Source organism: Sander vitreus, chromosome 1 (assembly GCF_031162955.1).
Source record: "Sander vitreus isolate 19-12246 chromosome 1, sanVit1, whole genome shotgun sequence".
NCBI lineage: Eukaryota > Metazoa > Chordata > Actinopteri > Perciformes > Percidae > Sander > Sander vitreus.
In genome coordinates this window covers 176863-194603 of record NC_135855.1, presented here as the reverse complement: position 1 = coordinate 194603, position 17741 = coordinate 176863, and the positions used below count along the sequence as shown (strand labels likewise).

Genomic DNA, 17741 nt, shown 5'->3' with positions numbered 1-17741 from the left:
GTGTCATGTTTTCCTCTACTTTGCTAGTTGAATCATAATGACTACTGTTTATTCACTCAAACAGTGTAGCAGTGCTGCTGCCCATCAGCCTTCAGTCATTGGGATTTCCTTACCACAGTGCTGATAGTGTTCATGGCTTGTCTGTTTTTGCTCTTATTTTCTCCATGATGCGTTTGTTCTTAATATGGAACAGCCCAAGTGTAAATCCACATCTAAAGAGTTGTGAGCATGGCAGACAAATTTGGCCACCAACCACAAAACATTTAGGAAGCGTCAGATGGTTTAATTATGAGGAGAACAAATGTGAAGGCACAGGGTTTGCTGTGAAAACAATGACAATGCCTTCCAAAAGCAAATTTCTATTGATGAGGCAGTTTTCTAACAGCAATCATTTTTTAAATAATATGTTGTCCATATACTTATTATTAAACATATAATAGATAAAAACACTTTCATTATAATTGCAGTGTGCAGTTTTACAATATTTTACAGGGTCGTATGGCATAATTGGTAGCTTTACATTAGATTTTTGACAGGTCTGTCACTTCAACTCTTAACAGCATAGACTGCATCCATTTGTAAGTAATGTATTCAGCCTCAAAGGAATAGTTTAAAATGTGGTAAATATGCTTATTTGCTTTTATGCCAAGAATTAGATGATAAGATTGACACCACTCTCAACCACAGCCTGTTAGCTTAGCTTTGCACAAAGACTGTAAATGGTGCAAACAGCTAGCCTGGCTCTGTTCAAACGTAACCTAATCTACTCATCAGCATCTCTAAAACTCACTAACCTATTTCTTTAATGTCGCTTGTCACAGAAGGCAGCCTAAAACAGCATTTGGTTTAGATCAAATACTGTTCACTTTGTTGTAGAAAGCAGTACAATAACATTTCTGCTTCTTAGCCCAAAATGCTGCAGTTCCTTTCAGTTTCTTTGAGAAAAAGCATATGCTACACTCGATGTAACTTAATGCATGGCATGTTGGTGTGTCAGGCTGTCCACTCTGTGCTTCGGAAACAAAAAGTAAAGGGGGTCACATACAGCCGTTTTAGCAACAGAAAGCAAACATTTGGCAAAAGTAAATATTAGCTTGTTGGTAGGAAGGCCCAGTTCCTCTGGATGCAGTCATTACTACAGGAGGACATGTTGGTGATGCAGACTGAGCTAACCCGTGTTTGTGTATGTGTGCGTTTGTGTAGGTTTGAGCTGATGCGAATGTGTTGGCAGTACAATCCTAAGATGCGTCCTTCTTTTCTGGAGATCATCAGCAGCCTAAAGGACGAGCTGGACCCATCTTTCAGAGAGTCTAGTTTCTTCTACAGCACCGATAACAAGCCGCCCGAAGCTCCGCAGCTCCATCTGGACACTATGGATGAGATTCCTCTGGAGCCCCCTTCTTCCACACAGTCACAGCAATCCCCCGTCCCAAAACAGACCCCACCCTCCCCTAGCTCAGAGGCTCCCCCCGCCCCCTCGTTAGACCCCAGCTCCCCCTCCTCTCTCTGTACCTCGACCGCTGCCATGGACAAGCAGCCCTCCGGCCAGCAGGCAGCCAACGGGCTGTCGGGGGCGGGGCTTGCAGCAGGGTCAGGGGCGGTGCGGCCTTCTCTGGATGAACTGCCGCCGTACGCACACATGAACGGAGGGCGCAAAAACGAACGTGCCATGCCTCTCCCGCAGTCCTCTGCCTGCTGATTGGACAGAGACACCCCACCAGACTGCAAACCCCGCCACCTCAGTGGGTGGGATCTCTTTTTTTTTTTTATTTCTTTTTTTTTTATCACATACAGCAAAGCCATGTCCACCAGCTAGGTGTGGCTACTCAGTGTGGAGCAAAGACTCGCAGGGAGGTGGGGACAACTGTCACTGGGTCCATGTTCTGCTGTACCTCCACACACCTTTTTCATATTGTTGTAGTTTTGGTTTCTACCAGCTGATTGTCACATGTGACACTGCCCTGGTTGCTGAGTGGGAGGACCAAAAGAAAAGAAAAATACAGTAAAAAAAAAAAAAAAAAAAAAAGAAAGTATTTGGTGGAGATCTCTCCCTCTCTCTTTATGGCTGAACTTATTTTACAAATTGTTGTTTGTTACTTTTGTATATGAATTTTGAAATGGGGGGGAAAAACAAAATGTGTAGGCCTTTATAAATGACCACCGTTGTGGTTGCTTTTGAGCAGGCATTATGGTGAAACTGTTGAGCATATCTAATGAAGAAGCACTTCAGAGAGGTCATCAGTAGTCCTGTTGCTCTGCAGGCTGGGGGGCAGCGTAACCAGAGGGAGAAAGGTCAAATCTGCCAAATGTGTTGCCAAAATTGTACTTTTTGTCAAATTATCTTTACTGCAGTATTGGCCTGTAATGCTCCAACACACCGGATTGAAAAATGAAAGCACTTTGTATTGCTACCACATCATTCTTAAAATCTGTGATCAAAATGGAAATGAACGTCCCTCTCCAGTCCTGCACTACTCCTCTACAGCTACTCTATCAAAATGACGTGGTGGACCCTGAAATTGAGCCACATCCTCTTCTCACACAAGTGCCGTTCTGTTACGGTTTAAACACCAAATCCAATCAATATAGAAGCAAAAAAAAATAAAAATACCTTGAAGCAAGGACTGCGGAGGGAAGCGCATAAAGAGGAAATCAAATATGAACACTAGATGTAGAACATCTCTTGATCGGGGTTTGCCCCGAGTTCAGAGGCGTTCTTTTTGTTGTATACAAACAGGTATTTTTTAGACTAGTCATTAGTCTCCAACATTTACAACATCTATATGTGGGCAGAGCTTTTATGTACGCACCAGTTGTTTGTGTCACTTTTCTAACTTTTATACGGTTGGAGACAACCATCATGTACAGAAAGAAGCTGCTATTCCTGATTTCTCTTGTGGTTGTAATATAGTTGATATCTATATATAAAAAGAGAAAAAAGTCTCCTTCAGGTTGGATCCACGAACGTTTCCACTACAGTCCATTTTTTTAATGCTTGTGATTGTGTAAAGTGTATCTGAGCTGGTTTGGTTGCTGTGTTTGTGTAAAGGTACGACCGTTTGCCTTGTGTTCTGAAGCACCGGTGACTTCCCATCTGACTATAGGACAGTGACGGTACCAATGATCCATGTTCTCGCCTCGGCCTCTGTTCTCTAGGGTCTGTGCTCATGCTCAGGGGTCAGAGGTCAGGCATCACTGCTGAGTCCCAACTAAATCTCAGGTCAAAGAGAAAAGTTCAATACTTTTCTACTTTCCTTTTTTTTTTCTCATACCCAGAGACATCCAGCTGTGTGTGTGTGTGTGTGTGTGTGTGTGTGTGTGTGTGTGTGTGTGTGTGTGTGTGTGTGTGTGTGTGTGTGTGTGTGTGCGCGCGCGTCTGTTATTTCTTTTTTTTTTATATCATTAGACAAGAGCAGTGTTTGTTACAACAGTCTGAAACCAGAAATGGTTTTCCAATTTTGGATGGGTCCTTACACTTATTGTATGGAACCCCAATACTGACAACATCAAGTAAAATGTAATCAGACTAGCCAAAGTATAACTGAATACATCAATAAATAATGTTGTTAGTTAATTAGGGTTAGTTAGGATAAGGAGGAGTGTAAAAATAAATATAATACTTTATACTTTTCCTTTTACTTCCAATCAGTTGGTATATAACGACAGAAAGTTTTTTGTTTTTAGATAAATAGAAGAACTGCTTAGTGGTAAAGGAACTGCGTTTAATTATTGAACTAACAATATGATTTATTGTTGTATGCAGTAATATTTTTGACGTTTTCTGATGACCTGTTTTAGGGATTGATATGTGTGGGCTTTGTAGTAACACTGAGTTCAAAAATAGAATTGATTTCATGTAGCAGCAATCCTTAACATCTTATTTTTCTAAAGGCAAGTGTCTGTTGGATAATTTCACTTTCTGCTAATCAACTTCTCTCTTGAATCAAGGGTGTGTTTTTTGTATGCTGCTGGAGTGATCCACATTATTTATATTTTTTCAACATATTAACGTGTTCGTCGATGATTGCTGAAGTTAAATTGGGTTAAGAAACAAGTGGAATTATCTTGCAGAACAGACATTTTTAAGCTTTAAGAAAAATAAGATTTCACAATAACACTAAAAGGACTTGAGAATAACACATGCTCTTCTCCTGAACCTGTTCTTTTATTAAAATACAAAATCTAAATTCAGCAAGACACAAATGATCAGAGCGGTAACTGTGCTGAACATCTACATATAGTCCAGTCATTTTATGAAAAAAGGTTGAACAAATTGCAACAGAAGCAAACTCAACTGATTTTGTATCCTCAATATGTCCTGAGTAAGGGAAGAAAAGCCCCAAAGAATCCCATTAGGGGAAAGTTTAGAAAAAGACCCAAATATAGCCTATTCATACGCCTATTCATTCTTTTTCTCACGTGAATAGGGTAACATTTGTAACCTTTAGATATCACCATGAAAATTACTGAGTTGATTACTTACATTAAGACAAACAAAAAATGGTTGGTTAACATGGGCAAACGATACATAATCTAATTATGTATGTGCTAATTTGCATAAATACCACAACAGATCTAAACATTGGGTATAGCCAGGTGAAAATGTCTTGTTGAATCTTGTTGACATATAACAGTAAAAGACTTCATGTTAAAGTCTGAATGGAACCATTTAGGCTACCCATGAGCATTAAAGTGCTCATGTTATGCTCATTTTCAGGTTCATAATTGTATGTAGAGGTTTAATTTTCAAAAACCACTATATTTTAGTTGTACTGCTCATTGCTGCAGCTCCTCTTTTCACCCTGTGCTCAGGTCTCTGTTTTAGCTACAGAGTGAGACCTCTCACTGCTGTAACATCTTTGTTGGGAGTCTCAAATGCTCAATACCTAGATAAGGACTACTAGCGAGAAGCTAGCGCTGCTAGCGGTTAGCCACCTCGTTCTCAATGGCAAAACACTGCTACAACACACACAAGTTCACCCTAATCTACAAAATAAATTGTATAGAACTACTTCCATGTCCCTGTTCTGCAGGTATTCCATGCAAAGTTGGAAGTGTGCCCTCGTTTAGAAGAAGTCTCCTGGCTAATCCTGCCTTGTACTACTGAAGTTGGAGAAACAGCTAGCTGATGTGGTATTAGCCAAAGTGGTTAGCACACACCAAATGTTTCAGCCGATGACGTAGACGGCTGTGCAGATTTTGAGGCAGGACACAGTCAGAAACCGTATCTCACTCAGAACAGCATGGATGGTGTTTTCAAAGTTTGTATGAAGCACCAGAGACACAGAATAACACCCCAAATCCCAGAAAAAGAGATTTTCATAATATGGGCACTTTAATACAAAGAGGCAGGAAGAAGTACTTTAAACCAGCCTTTATTAATTATTATTGCAGAGATGGGGTCTGCAATAAGAGGGAGATTGGCTTCCCTCAGACTCATTCCCCAGAAACAGTCCCACAGACCCAGCCCCAAACCCCATCTCTGCAATAATAATTAATAAAGGCTGGTTTAAAGTACTTCTTCCTGCCTCTATGTATTAATGCTCATGGGTAGCCTAAATGGTTCCATTCAGACCTTAACATGAAGTCTTTTACTGTTATATGTCAACAAGATTCAACAAGACATTTTCACCTGGCTGTACCTAATGTTTAGATCTGTTGTGGTATTTATGCAAATTAGCACATACGCTATTAGATTATGTACCGTTTGCCCATGTTAACAAACCATTTCAAAAAACTTGTAATACATTTTTTGTTTTGATGTAAGTAATTATTATTACTATTATTATTATTTTCATGGTGATATCTGAAGGTTAAAATGTTTACCCTATTCACGTGAGAAAAAGAATGAATAGGCGTATGAATAGGCTATATTTGGGTTTTTTTCTAAACTTTCCCCTAATGGGATTCTTCGGGGCTTTTTTTCCCTTACTCAGGACATATTGAGGATACAAAATCAGTTGAGTTTGCTTCTGTTGCAATTTGTTCAAGGTTGACCCCCATTTTGGCTTAAAATGACTGGACTAATACTGCTTTATCAAGGTTTACTGAAGAAACGCACACTAAAATATGAAGACGAGTACGATCAGAGTGGACCACATGGAATAGATATTAAAGGCTCATTCATCTCAGAAAGTTTGGATCACTTTACAAATTCCCCACAACTTCCCTGTAATATTTTTATGTTTCTTTTGCTATTGTGGGGGAAGGTTTTGTTATTCCTTCAACCATCCATCTACCTCACTTTTTATTTTTCAATCTATCTACATGTACAGAAAAAGAAGAAATGTGTTCTCTGTTTGTCAGGCTGTGATGACGATCGTACTGCTGTTAATATGGTCAAATACAAACCACAAACCAAACCTGTTCCTTCTCATCCTTCTCCCCTTTGTTAGTTTGTTGTGTTGTAGTCAGGCTGGAAGTACTTTGTGTTCTGGTGAAGTCTTTTTCAGCCAGTCTGACCACAGCTGAGTGATGAGACCACTTCATCCTGATATCAGATCAGGATGGCTAGTTCTGTGTTTGTGGTCTTATTTTTGCCTCACTTTTACCACTGGAGCACCACAGAGTGGACATAAAATCAAACAAATTCAATTAAAAAAATCCCCCCCCATTGTTGGTCAATTTGTTACAAAGGTTTTGATATGTGTAAGTTATTCATAGCGTTTCTATTGAAATGATCTGTTAGATTGAGGTTTCATTTTGGTTTTCTTTTGTACATGCTGTTATAAGATTTTTTTTCCTGTTATCAATATATTCTGAGTACTGGGGAAAATGATTGGCTGAAGGAAAAGAGAATGTTTCTCTGATTATTTTTTTCTACGCAAGATTTAAGATGAATAAAAATGTATGCAAACTGTTCCACTGCCTGTCTTTGTTGGGAAGTGTGTGACAGACTTCTCAGGAGAAAGAAAATCTAGAATATGGAGACACTAGATGCACTGAAGGAAGTGATACTGTGCAGTGTGCCGGAGAATGTAGTAAATGTTTTTTAAATAAGTTTAACAATTCCACTGATATAAGCAAAAATGACTAATACAAAAGTTAAAAGAAAGTATCAACCTGAGAATGTGCATGGTATATCTTCTTCAATAAACAGTCTATGATTATAAATGACAGCCTGAAGTCCAAATGTAGCTGGAGGACCGCAGCAACATGTCCTTAAAGTAAAAAGTCAAAGTACTCTTTATGTTCTCTTATTATAATCTGATTACTGATGCATTAACATGTAAGGAGCAGGTAGTTTGAACTTCAGCAAATACATCATAAAATGACCATAAAACTGATTCAATCTAAATCTTTATCTGAAAAATGGTGTCTGGCAATGCAAGACTATCTGCAAAGTAGCCAGCATCTAGCTGTCAAATAAATGTAGTGGAGAAAAGTCAAATATTTCCTTTTGAAATGTAATGTAGTAGAAGTATAAAGTACTTAAGTACTTTAAAATGTTACCTCTAGCACTTCACTACTTGAGTACATGGCCACTGTATGCAGGATGCAGGTTAACGATGTAACAGCAGGTGGCAGCAGCAGTGGGCTGTCTGCACAGACTTTAGAAGAGAAGAACAACATGAGCGTGACCTGTGACGGCAGTGTGACGGGCATGGATGAACGGTGACGGGACGCAAAATTACGAATCCCACTATGGCCACGCCAAGACCCGCCCTACGAAGCAGCTCGATTGGTTGGGGTTAGGCATTTGACCTCGAGTGGTTAAGGTTAGGGTTAGGGGATTGGTCAGGGGATAGGACCTGTTCATGTAAGCATGGACGCCTGGCCAATAGTAGTGTGTGAATGCTATTGAAGGGCGGGTCTTGGCGTGGCCATAGTGGGATTCGTAATATCGCTGACGGGACAGTGACGTGTTACGTTGTTTACGACAGAGCGCTGTTGCTGCTCAACAACAACCAACAACTCCTTACTTAGCATTAGCTTATGTGCTTTCACTAACATACATTCAGCATTAGGCGGATCATGTGCACATGTGGGAAATAAAGTAGAACAGAAGTAGAACAGAATGGTCCTGCACGGTTAAGGTAAATAACTGCCTTCTGGGCAGCGTATTATTATCGACAGTTATTTGCTACTTAGCTAGCTAGCATGCTAATGATGCTCGGAATGACAGATGTAAACACCGAGAGGCGAGCTTGATGTCAGCTAGCTAAAGTAACCCTTGCTACAAGTAGCAGTCTCTGTTTGCTACAGGCAGCAGTCTCTGTTTGCTACAAGTAGCAGTGTCTGTTTGCTACAAGCAGCAGTCTCTGTTTGCTACAAGTAGCAGTGTCTGTTTGCTACAAGTAGCAGTGTCTGTTTGCTACAAGTAGCAGTGTCTGTTTGCTACAGGTAGCAGTGTCTGTTTGCTACAGGCAGCAGTGTCTGTCTGTGTCTGAAAACTGGCCTGTTCAGCAGCCATTTGCCTCATACAGCAACATATTTTGACAGAATATTACAGAATCAGAAATTAGAGTTGATTTTTGGTTTTGAACGTCTCGCTCCTGTGTGTCACCTGTTTTTTTTGTAAAACTTGCCTGTGGTCCAATAACTAAAGTTAACATAACACTTTATTGGTACACCAATATTTGGTTAAATGGTCCTGTTGCATGCTGGGTAAACATGGTCTGTTCTCAGCCTCTTAATGCCTCTGTTCATTTGCTTTCTATCAGGAAACGGTGATGCCATAGAGAAAGGAGGCACTGGCAAGTCTCTTCCACCGGAGAGGAGCAATTCCTCCAAAATGGCAACTGAACTCCGTGAGACTATTTCCATGGCCAAACAGGAGCGCCACAAAAATCTGTTTCTTAACTACAGAAACTTGAATAAGTTCCCAGTAGAGCTGCTGAAGGACGAAGGCCTGCAGTTTCTGGAGAGACTGTACATGAAGAGGAACTCCCTCACAACACTGGTATCCACGCAGTACGCTCTGGTTCTGCTAGTGGCAGACATCACTGATGCACTTCATTTTTTAAACAGAACATGACTCAAGACCGTTTGACAAATGTACAAACCTGTGACATTTACTGATTATGTTTTCTCTCTCTTCCTCTCTCTCTCAGCCTGACAATCTTGCTCAAAAGCTCCCAAATCTAATTGAACTGTGAGTATTCAGCAAAGCTGTGTTATTTTTGTACAAATAATCTTAACAAATTGTATCTGACAGAAAAGAGTTGCCTGAAACTGCATGTTTTATGACATTGTATTGGCTGGTATAATAGGAACGGCAGCAGTTGAGTTGATGCTGTGGCTGTGAACTGTGAATGTTAAAATCTGTGTAGTTTGGACTGAATAAAACTGTCTGATGCATTTCTAAATTGTAACTGACAGACTAACACTTGACAAAACTTGACAAAAAGGCATGCATGACACTGTTTTAGAACATTAACCAACGAGATATCAAATAGTTTGGTCTCTTCAAATTGTAACATTTTTTTTTTTTTTTTTCATTTAAGGTATTTGCACTCAAACAACATAGTCATTATTCCTGAAGGTAGGTCCTCTGTTATGGCATGATAATGTGCCATTCCCCCCCCCCACACTCAGCATAAAGCTTGTTTTTCACTGCAACACCTTATCTGTGCTGGTTAAGTTAGTCTTTTTACCATAATCTCCAGCTATTGGAAACCTGGCCAGACTGCAGTCACTGGACCTGAGCAATAACGCCCTCCAGTTCCTCTGTCCAGAGATTGGCAGACTAAGGTCTCTACGACACCTGAGGCTGTCCAATAATCAGCTGAAATGCCTTCCTCCAGGTAAAACAGCTGTCTGGTTCTTGTTTTCATTTATTTCTCATGGTCTTCTTCAAATGCCAGGTCAGGTTTATTTGGTCATTCTAATTATGAAAAACACTGATGAAATTAAATACTGTTTTTTCAGGATCACTGTGTAAAAATTGTCAGACCAAACATACAGTAAAGTGAAGAAAAATGGTACATGTTTATCAAAGATATGAATACATATAAACATAGTTGTTCAACAGTTGAGATGAATAGAGCCCTAAGACAATAAGGGCATGGATGGATATCATAGCTGATAGATAATCTAGAGATTTAAGTTTTTTTGTTTCTAGTTGTTTTTTTCTTGCTGTTTCTGCTTGTTTGGTCATTGTATTCGTCCATATACTCTGCATATGTTGTGCCCAAAAAGACAATAATCATTTGATCAAAAAAATATGAAGATAGTTGTACACATATATTATTGTTTTTGTGTGTGTTCATGTTTGTCAGTCCACTAGCATGAGTCTCTGCTGAGAAATGAGAACCCAGTTATACTTCATTCATGGTATAAAGTCAAGCACATTGATTAACATTTTACTTGTAACATTTGCCACTGTGGGGTACAAAGTCATGTTAAGCATATTTTTTGGCCATTGTCAATTGAGTTGCAAGTATTTAATTTGCCAGCGGAGAGCAACAGCATGGCTGTCCTGTGTGTCATTTCCACAGTGAGAATATGGACATATGGGCATTGTGTCTTTACTACAAATGTAGAAACCATAACTGGAGCTAAAATCAATACATTTTGTAAATAATTGAGAAACATTGGTGACATTTCAGCAGTCTACTGTTAGTAGTGTATCTTACCCACACACTGTCAGACAGAGTACTACCTACCTACTGAAGATCTTTTGTGTTTTCTTATATTTTGTCATGTTTCATTTCCATTTAAAGCCCAGTTTAGAAATTTGGATTTGCAGTCTGATTACAAAAGATCACAACAACAACAACAGTCTGTCTGAATTAATTCATGTTGACCTATCCTCAAGTGACTGACTCGAATCCTCTCACTCACTGCAAGTCGGTGTCTGCAAAACACAGCAGAAAAAGGAACTGTGAGAATGAGAAACATAGGTTCCAGCTAAAATGTCAGAGTGTTCTTTCTTGGTTCCAGACTGTTTGGAAATGTGAGATCACATGAAAAATAATGCTGACTGTTAGTCATTTAAAAATTACTATCAATTTAGTCAACCAAAATTGTATAGTTCCAAATTATCCCGTAAAAAAAACTTTCACTTTGTTACATTTTGTATCCTTTTATTCTGAGAGTTGTTGTTGATTTGTTTTTGTTTTTAAATGACAGAGATCTAATTGAGAAAGAGTGTTTGAGGCTCTCTCTCATGTCTGTGTGACACCTTCAGAGATCGGTGATCTGCAGGACCTGGAGACTCTGGACGTGTCCAGGAACCAGCTGGTGTCTCTACCAGATCGCCTGCACCGCTGTACTTCTCTGCAGAATCTGACAGCTGACCACAACCTATTGAGCCACGTTCCCCGCCAGCTCTGCTGGCTCCACCGCCTCAACCAGCTCTCCATGGCTGCTAACCGGCTGACCTTTCTACCGCTCGGTCAGTGACACCCCCCATCACCGTAGTGATGTAGATATTGTGCCCGAGGCAATCAATGATAATATCTGTGTGTGTGTGTGTGTGTGTGTGTGTGTGTGTGTGTGTGTGTGTGTGTGTGTGTGTGTGTGTGTCAGATCTGGGCAGATCACGAGAGCTGCAGTTTGTGTTTGTGGACAACAATATGGACCTAAAAGGCCTTCCCTCCTACCTGTATAACAAAGTCATCGGCTGCAGCGGGTAATACAACTAATCAGAGTTAGCTGTTTGGTATTAAGCAGTTAATATGACTTGGATCAGTTCAATTTGATATAGCCACAGTATGAGTAGGTTTAGCTATGCATTGTTTGAATAGTGGAACAAAATTATAAAAAAGTAAGTAAATGCATTTGCACAATGTTGCATATGAGATTAAAAAAATAAATTTGTGTGTGTGGCTCCCGTACAGGTGCGGTGTGTCAGCCCAGGTGTTAGAGGGTGACCTGGGTGAGGCTCTGGTCGGGCTTCCAGCTGAAGTGAAGGTGCTGGGCTCAGAGACGGATCACGTGGTTCCCCTCGAGGAGATCGCCATGAGAACCCTGCATCGCATCTACCAGCAACGCCCAACAGGTGAGTATACCTGTATGTATGTACAACCACGCCCCCCCCATATTTGTCTGATCTCGTTCCGGTTCCCACTCCCTCACTCTTCCTCCATACACCTGTCTGTCCCCTCCGCCCGTCTCACCCCCACGGGGAGCAGAGCATTCAGCTGCTCTGCTCCCCGTCTCTGGAATTCATTACCAACTCAACTCAGAAACATTGATTCATTCCAGATTCAAAACACATCTGTTTAAAACTGCCTATTCCACTTAATGTAAATTGCTCTGCCTCTTTCTGTTGTTGTTATTGTTGGTGTATTCTTTTATTTTTATGTATCCCTGTATGGTGTCCTTTAGTGCCGAGAAAGGCGCCTTTAAATAAAATGTATTATTATGTATGTGGCCAGTTGTGCGTCACTAACTTATAAACTACACTTAACTAATTCATTAAGTAAAAGTATTTTTGGGGGGATTTGTTTATACTGAGCAGCTCCCAGTGTCTGACAGTAGAAAGCTATGATTGCACTTCAAGCTTGGAGCTGTATGAACGTAAAGCAGAGTCAGCTAAGACCAAAGGAAAATGAATCACTGAATACACCAAACAGAGAAAATAAACACCTACAGTCAGGTCCATAAATATTGGGACATCGACACAATTCTAATCTTTTTGGCTCTATACATCACCACAATGGAGTTGAAATGAAACGAACAAGATGTGCTTTAACTGCAGACTTTCAGCTTTAATTTGAGGGTATTTACATCCAAATCAGGTGAACGGTGTAGGAATTACAACAGTTTGTATATGTGCCTCCCACTTTTTAAGGGACCAAAAGTAATGGGACAATTGGCTGCTCAGCTGTTCCATGGCCAGGTGTGTGTTATTCCGTCATTATCCCATTTACAAGGAGCAGATAAAAGGTCCAGAGTTCATTTCAAGTGTGCTATTTGCATTTGGAATCTGTTGCTGTCAACTCTCAATATGAGATCCAAAGAGCTGTCACTATCAGTGAAGCAAGCCATCATTAGGCTGAAAAATCTAAACAAACCCATCAGAGAGATAGCAAAAACATTAGGTGTGGCCAAATCAACTGTTTGGAACATTCTTAAAAAGAAAGAACGCACCGGTGAGCTCAGCAACACCAAAAGACCCGGAAGACCACGGAAAACAACTGTGGTGGATGACCGAAGAATACTTTCCCTGGTGAAGAAAAACACCCTTCACAACAGTTGGCCAGATCAAGAACACTCTCCAGGAGGTAGGTGTATGTGTGTCAAAGTCAACAATCAAGAAGACTTCACCAGAGTGAATACAGAGGCTTCACTACAAGATGTAAACCATTGGTGAGCCTCAAAAACAGGAAGGCCAGATTAGAGTTTGCCAAACAACATCTAAAAAAAGCCTTCACATTTCTGGAACAACATCCTATGGACAGATGAGACAAAGATCAACTTGTACCAGAGTGATGGGAAGAGAAGAGTATGGAGAAGGAAAGGAACTGCTCATGATCCAAAGCATACCACCTCATCAGTGAAGTATGGTGGTGGTAGTGTCATGGCGTGGGCATGTATGGCTGCCAATGGAACTGGTTCTCTTGTATTTATTGATGATGTGACTGCTGACAAAAGCAGCAGGATGAATTCTGAAGTGTTTCGGGCAATAGTATCTGCTCATATTCAGCCAAATGCTTCAGAACTCATTGGGACGGCGCTTCACAGTGCAGATGGACAATGACCCGAAGCATACTGCGAAAGCAACCAAAGAGTTTTTTTAAGGGAAAGAAGTGGAATGTTATGCAATGGCCAAGTCAATCACCTGACCTGAATCCGATTGAGCATGCATTTCACTTGCTGAAGACAAAACTGAAGGGAAAATGCCCCAAGAACAAGCAGGAACTGAAGACAGTTGCAGTAGAGGCCTGGCAGAGCATCACCAGGGATGAAACCCAGCGTCAGGTGATGTCTATGCGTTCCAGACTTCAGGCTGGAATTGAATGCAAAGGATTTGCAACCAAGTATTAAAAAGTGAAAGTTTGATTTATGATTGTTAATCTGTCCCATTACTTTTGGTCCCTTAAAAAGTGGGAGGCACATATACAAACTGTTGTAATTCCTACACCGTTCACCTGATTTGGATGTGAATACCCTCAAATTAAAGCTGAAAGTCTGCAGTTAAAGCACATCTTGTTCGTTTCATTTCAACTCCATTGTGGTGGTGTATAGAGCCAAAAAGATTAGAATTGTGTCGATGTCCCAATATTTATGGACCTGACTGTATCACTGGAGATGGAAAAAGTAATTATAAGCAAGTTGGTTATTAATCAAGTTAAAATGACTTAAGCCCCTTTTTCGACACAAGTTCTGGGGTCTTTTTTAAGATCCCCAGAACTATTTTTAAGGAACTAGAAGGTTTTTTTCAGCTCATTGGTGTCTGCGTTTCCACCCTGTCTAAGACCTGTGAAGATTAGGTCAATGAGTCTGCTGACAGGATGAGGGCTGCTGCTGGTTGCAGGGGTAAACATACTTTGTAGCTTGCAGTTCAGTGTGCCGTCCTGTTTTATCTAAAAAACACCGTAACTGCTGAGAAACCATCAGAAAATGTCTCTTATTCAAAGCACTGCCATGCTCGCAGGTCTACAGCCGGCAGGTCAGTGTGGCTGCTGGCTTGACCGATCACTCTCTTTTTCTTTTTTTCTGTCTTTTTTTAAATGAGCCAGGAAGCCGACAGGAAAGCCTAATTTTAGTTTCAATTTTATCAAAAGGAGAGAAATGTTCTCCCCTCGTCCTAAAATGGTCTTAAATCATTATGAGATTACTTCCTTGTTTTAGGAATGAAGCGACTGGCGAGGTTGAAGCAGCCGTGCTGTGTGCAAACCCCACCCCGAAGGCTCTGTACTTTCACAAAGTACTACCCCCCGATCAGGGTCTTTTTTGGGGGAGAAATAAAGCTCCCACAACTAAATCTAGACCCTGATCCCTGATGGTTGAGTTCCTCAGAAGGTTTCTATTTCTGGGAGAAAGTTCCTCTGGTCGAAAAACGTTTTGTTTGACTGCAAAGAGTTAAGAATACTTCCTCTACCTTTGTGTTCTTAGACCTGGACTTGCTGCCTCCCATCACCCTCCCGAAGAGCCTGCTGGACCTGCTGCAGTTCCCCCTGGGCCACTGCCACCGCTGCAGTCAAACCATGTTCACCATCATCTACCCAAAACTTTTTCCCCTCCGTGACACTGCGCTGGCAGGAGTGCACCGCAGGTCGGAACAAACACACCTCCATTCTCACAGCAGACCACTGACTAAATATAGCAGCTTCCCTCTTTTTTTCACTACAATGTTTACAGATAACTACAAATATCGTTCCATATTTGCAAATGAATTGTTGTCAGCTGAACATGCAGGCTCATCTTGCTCACACTTTGTCCTTACTTCTTTCCTCTGAAGGACCACTGTGAGTTTTGTGGCCTATTGCTGCTCTAGCCACTGCCTCCGGACCTTTGATCTCCAAGGATGATGTCATTTCCTTCACCCTGTACACATTCGCTCAGGAGCTGTTTGGTGGTTTCCTGAAGGTGGCAGATGACAGCTTGTAATTTGTGTGGATCTTGAGGGTCTGTGAGCTCTGTACTTGATTGACAATGCTAAGAACCACAGAGAAGCAGGCTATGTGGATGGATGGTGGGTCAGATGATGGACACACATGGTAAGCAACATTTTAACATACTTGTCAAAGACTCAAACCTACATGATGTTCCTGAATCCAACCAACTGGGAGGGTTTTATTCCTGTGTTTGTGTTGGGGGTCAAAATAATAACTAACACTATAAGACCTGAAGTAACTATTCACAACTGGGCACTTTTTAAGAAAAAGCACTGTTTGGTTTTTGTGAAATCAGCAATTTTTAACACATAAGTGTATTGCAGCTGACATCCCATTGATTGTGGAGTCATATTCGAGGTATTACCATTCGAGGTTTGTTTGACTGATTACTGAAGAAAATTTGAAGGGTTATAATTTACTAAAGAATGTGCATCTATTTGATATGTGTCATTTTCTGCAGCAAGTACAGTGACCTGTTAGAGATTTATTATGCAGTTATGTATAAAATCTAGGTATGGTCAGTAAAATGAGCCAAGGATTCATCCCACATATTTGATAAAAGGGTATAAGATTTTTTTTTTTTTAAAAGATTATTTTTTGGGAGCTTTTCCCTTTTATTTGAAAGTGGATAGACATGAAAGGGGGAGAGAGATTGGGGATGACACGCAGCAAAGGGCAGCAGGTCGGATTTGAACCCTGCTGCCGCTGCAGGACTCAGCCTACATGGGGCGAACGCTCCCACTGGGTGAGCTAGAGGCCGCCCCAAAGGTATAAGAATTTTGTCAGAGTTTGCAATGTCAGTCATATTGGACAGGTATCCATTTTGAAAATTGGACTGATTTTAGAACAGAAGTTAATACGTTTACGTATATTTACATGTTAAAAACGGATGTTTTTATCTTTACATAAACTTAAATGCATCTACAATTTACATGCACCCAAAATGCCCAAATTGTTGCAATAGGTTTAAAGTCTGCAGGCCCATTCAGTTTGGGGTCAAATATTTGTCATCATTTTTAGGAAATAAGGTTACTTTGAACACTTCAGAGGCACGGTGTCATTCTCCTGTTGAACTGATGCGTGTTTGTTAATTTTCATTACTATGTTGTACAATTCTAATTTATCATTTGTTTTGAATGTGTGTTTGGAAGTAAATGTTGACTGATTTCAACAACTTTCAGTGTATGTGTATCTTTTTTTAGAGTTTGTTAGAGTGGATGCATGGAAAGGTGAGATTTTCATATAAATATTAACACAGGTCACGCCCGCTTCTCTTGGTTTCTTTCTATGTCCTCTGTCCGTTTCACAGCAATGAATGCATGAGTTTGCCACCTTTTTCAAAGACAAAATTCTGAAAATTAAACAAACAATCAGTGCTTCCATATCGAGTACAGGGTATGTATTGTCACAGTGTCCAGGCAAAACATATGCCAATATGACCCAATTTCATACGATCAACCGTAAAAACCTGGAGGACATTATACAACATCTGAAAACCTCCTCCTGCTGCCTTGATATTCTACCAACGGGCCTTTTCAAAAATGTTTCCAATTGTTTGGCTTCTGATCTTCTACAGATTGTAAACACGTATCTTCCCACAGGCCCTGAAAACTGCAGTCATTAAGCCACTCTTAAAAAAGAACAATCTAGACACGTCACTAATGAGCAACTATAGGCCGATATCAAACCTTCCATTTTTAAGTAAAATCATTGAAAAAACGGTTTCTCAACAACTCACCCTTTTCTTGTCACTAAACAACAGTTTTGATGCCTTCCAGTCGGGTTTTCGACCACACCACAGCACTGAGACAGCTCTTGTTAAAGTCTTTAATGACATCCACTTAAACACAGATAGTGGCAAAACTTCAGTCTTGATATTACTTGATCTCAGTGCTGCATTTGATACGGTCGACCATGACATATTACTAGACCGATTGGAAAACTGGGTTGGCGTTTCTGGCTCAGTACTAAAGTGGTTTGAGTCATATTTAAAGAATAGGGACTACTTTGTGTCTTCAGGGAATTATACATCTGAGCATACAAATTTGACGTGCAGAGTTCCCCAAGGCTCCGTTCTGGGGCCTCTCTTGTTTAACATCTACATGTTTCCACTGGCTCAAATTATGGAAAACAATAAAATAAGTTACCATAGTTATGCGGATGACACACACATTTATATAACCTTATCGCCAGGGGACTATAGTCCAATACAACAAGTGACTAAGTGCATTG

General features: G+C 40.5%; 2 protein-coding genes across 4 annotated transcripts in view; both read left to right on the top strand.

Annotated features, from left to right (window-relative positions):
• Positions 1-6861, top strand: part of igf1rb (insulin-like growth factor 1b receptor) — a 60462-nt gene extending 53601 nt beyond the window's left edge. For all 3 annotated transcript variants that reach the window (XM_078269606.1, XM_078277658.1, XM_078261523.1), the window contains one exon: positions 1204-6861. In XM_078269606.1, the coding sequence (XP_078125732.1) occupies positions 1204-1699 (496 nt within the window). In that variant the 3' untranslated portion in view covers positions 1700-6861. The remainder of the gene's footprint in view (positions 1-1203) is intronic.
• Positions 6862-7857: 996 nt separating this feature from the next.
• On the top strand, positions 7858-16684 carry lrrc28 (leucine rich repeat containing 28). The gene is made up of 10 exons (XM_078249439.1): positions 7858-8036; positions 8664-8902; positions 9054-9094; positions 9447-9484; positions 9609-9746; positions 11132-11338; positions 11473-11575; positions 11784-11944; positions 15007-15166; positions 15353-16684. Exons 2-10 carry the CDS (start codon positions 8735-8737, stop codon positions 15420-15422), a joined length of 1086 nt encoding a protein of 361 aa, XP_078105565.1. The 5' UTR covers positions 7858-8036; positions 8664-8734; the 3' UTR covers positions 15423-16684.
• Positions 16685-17741: the final 1057 nt, after the last annotated feature.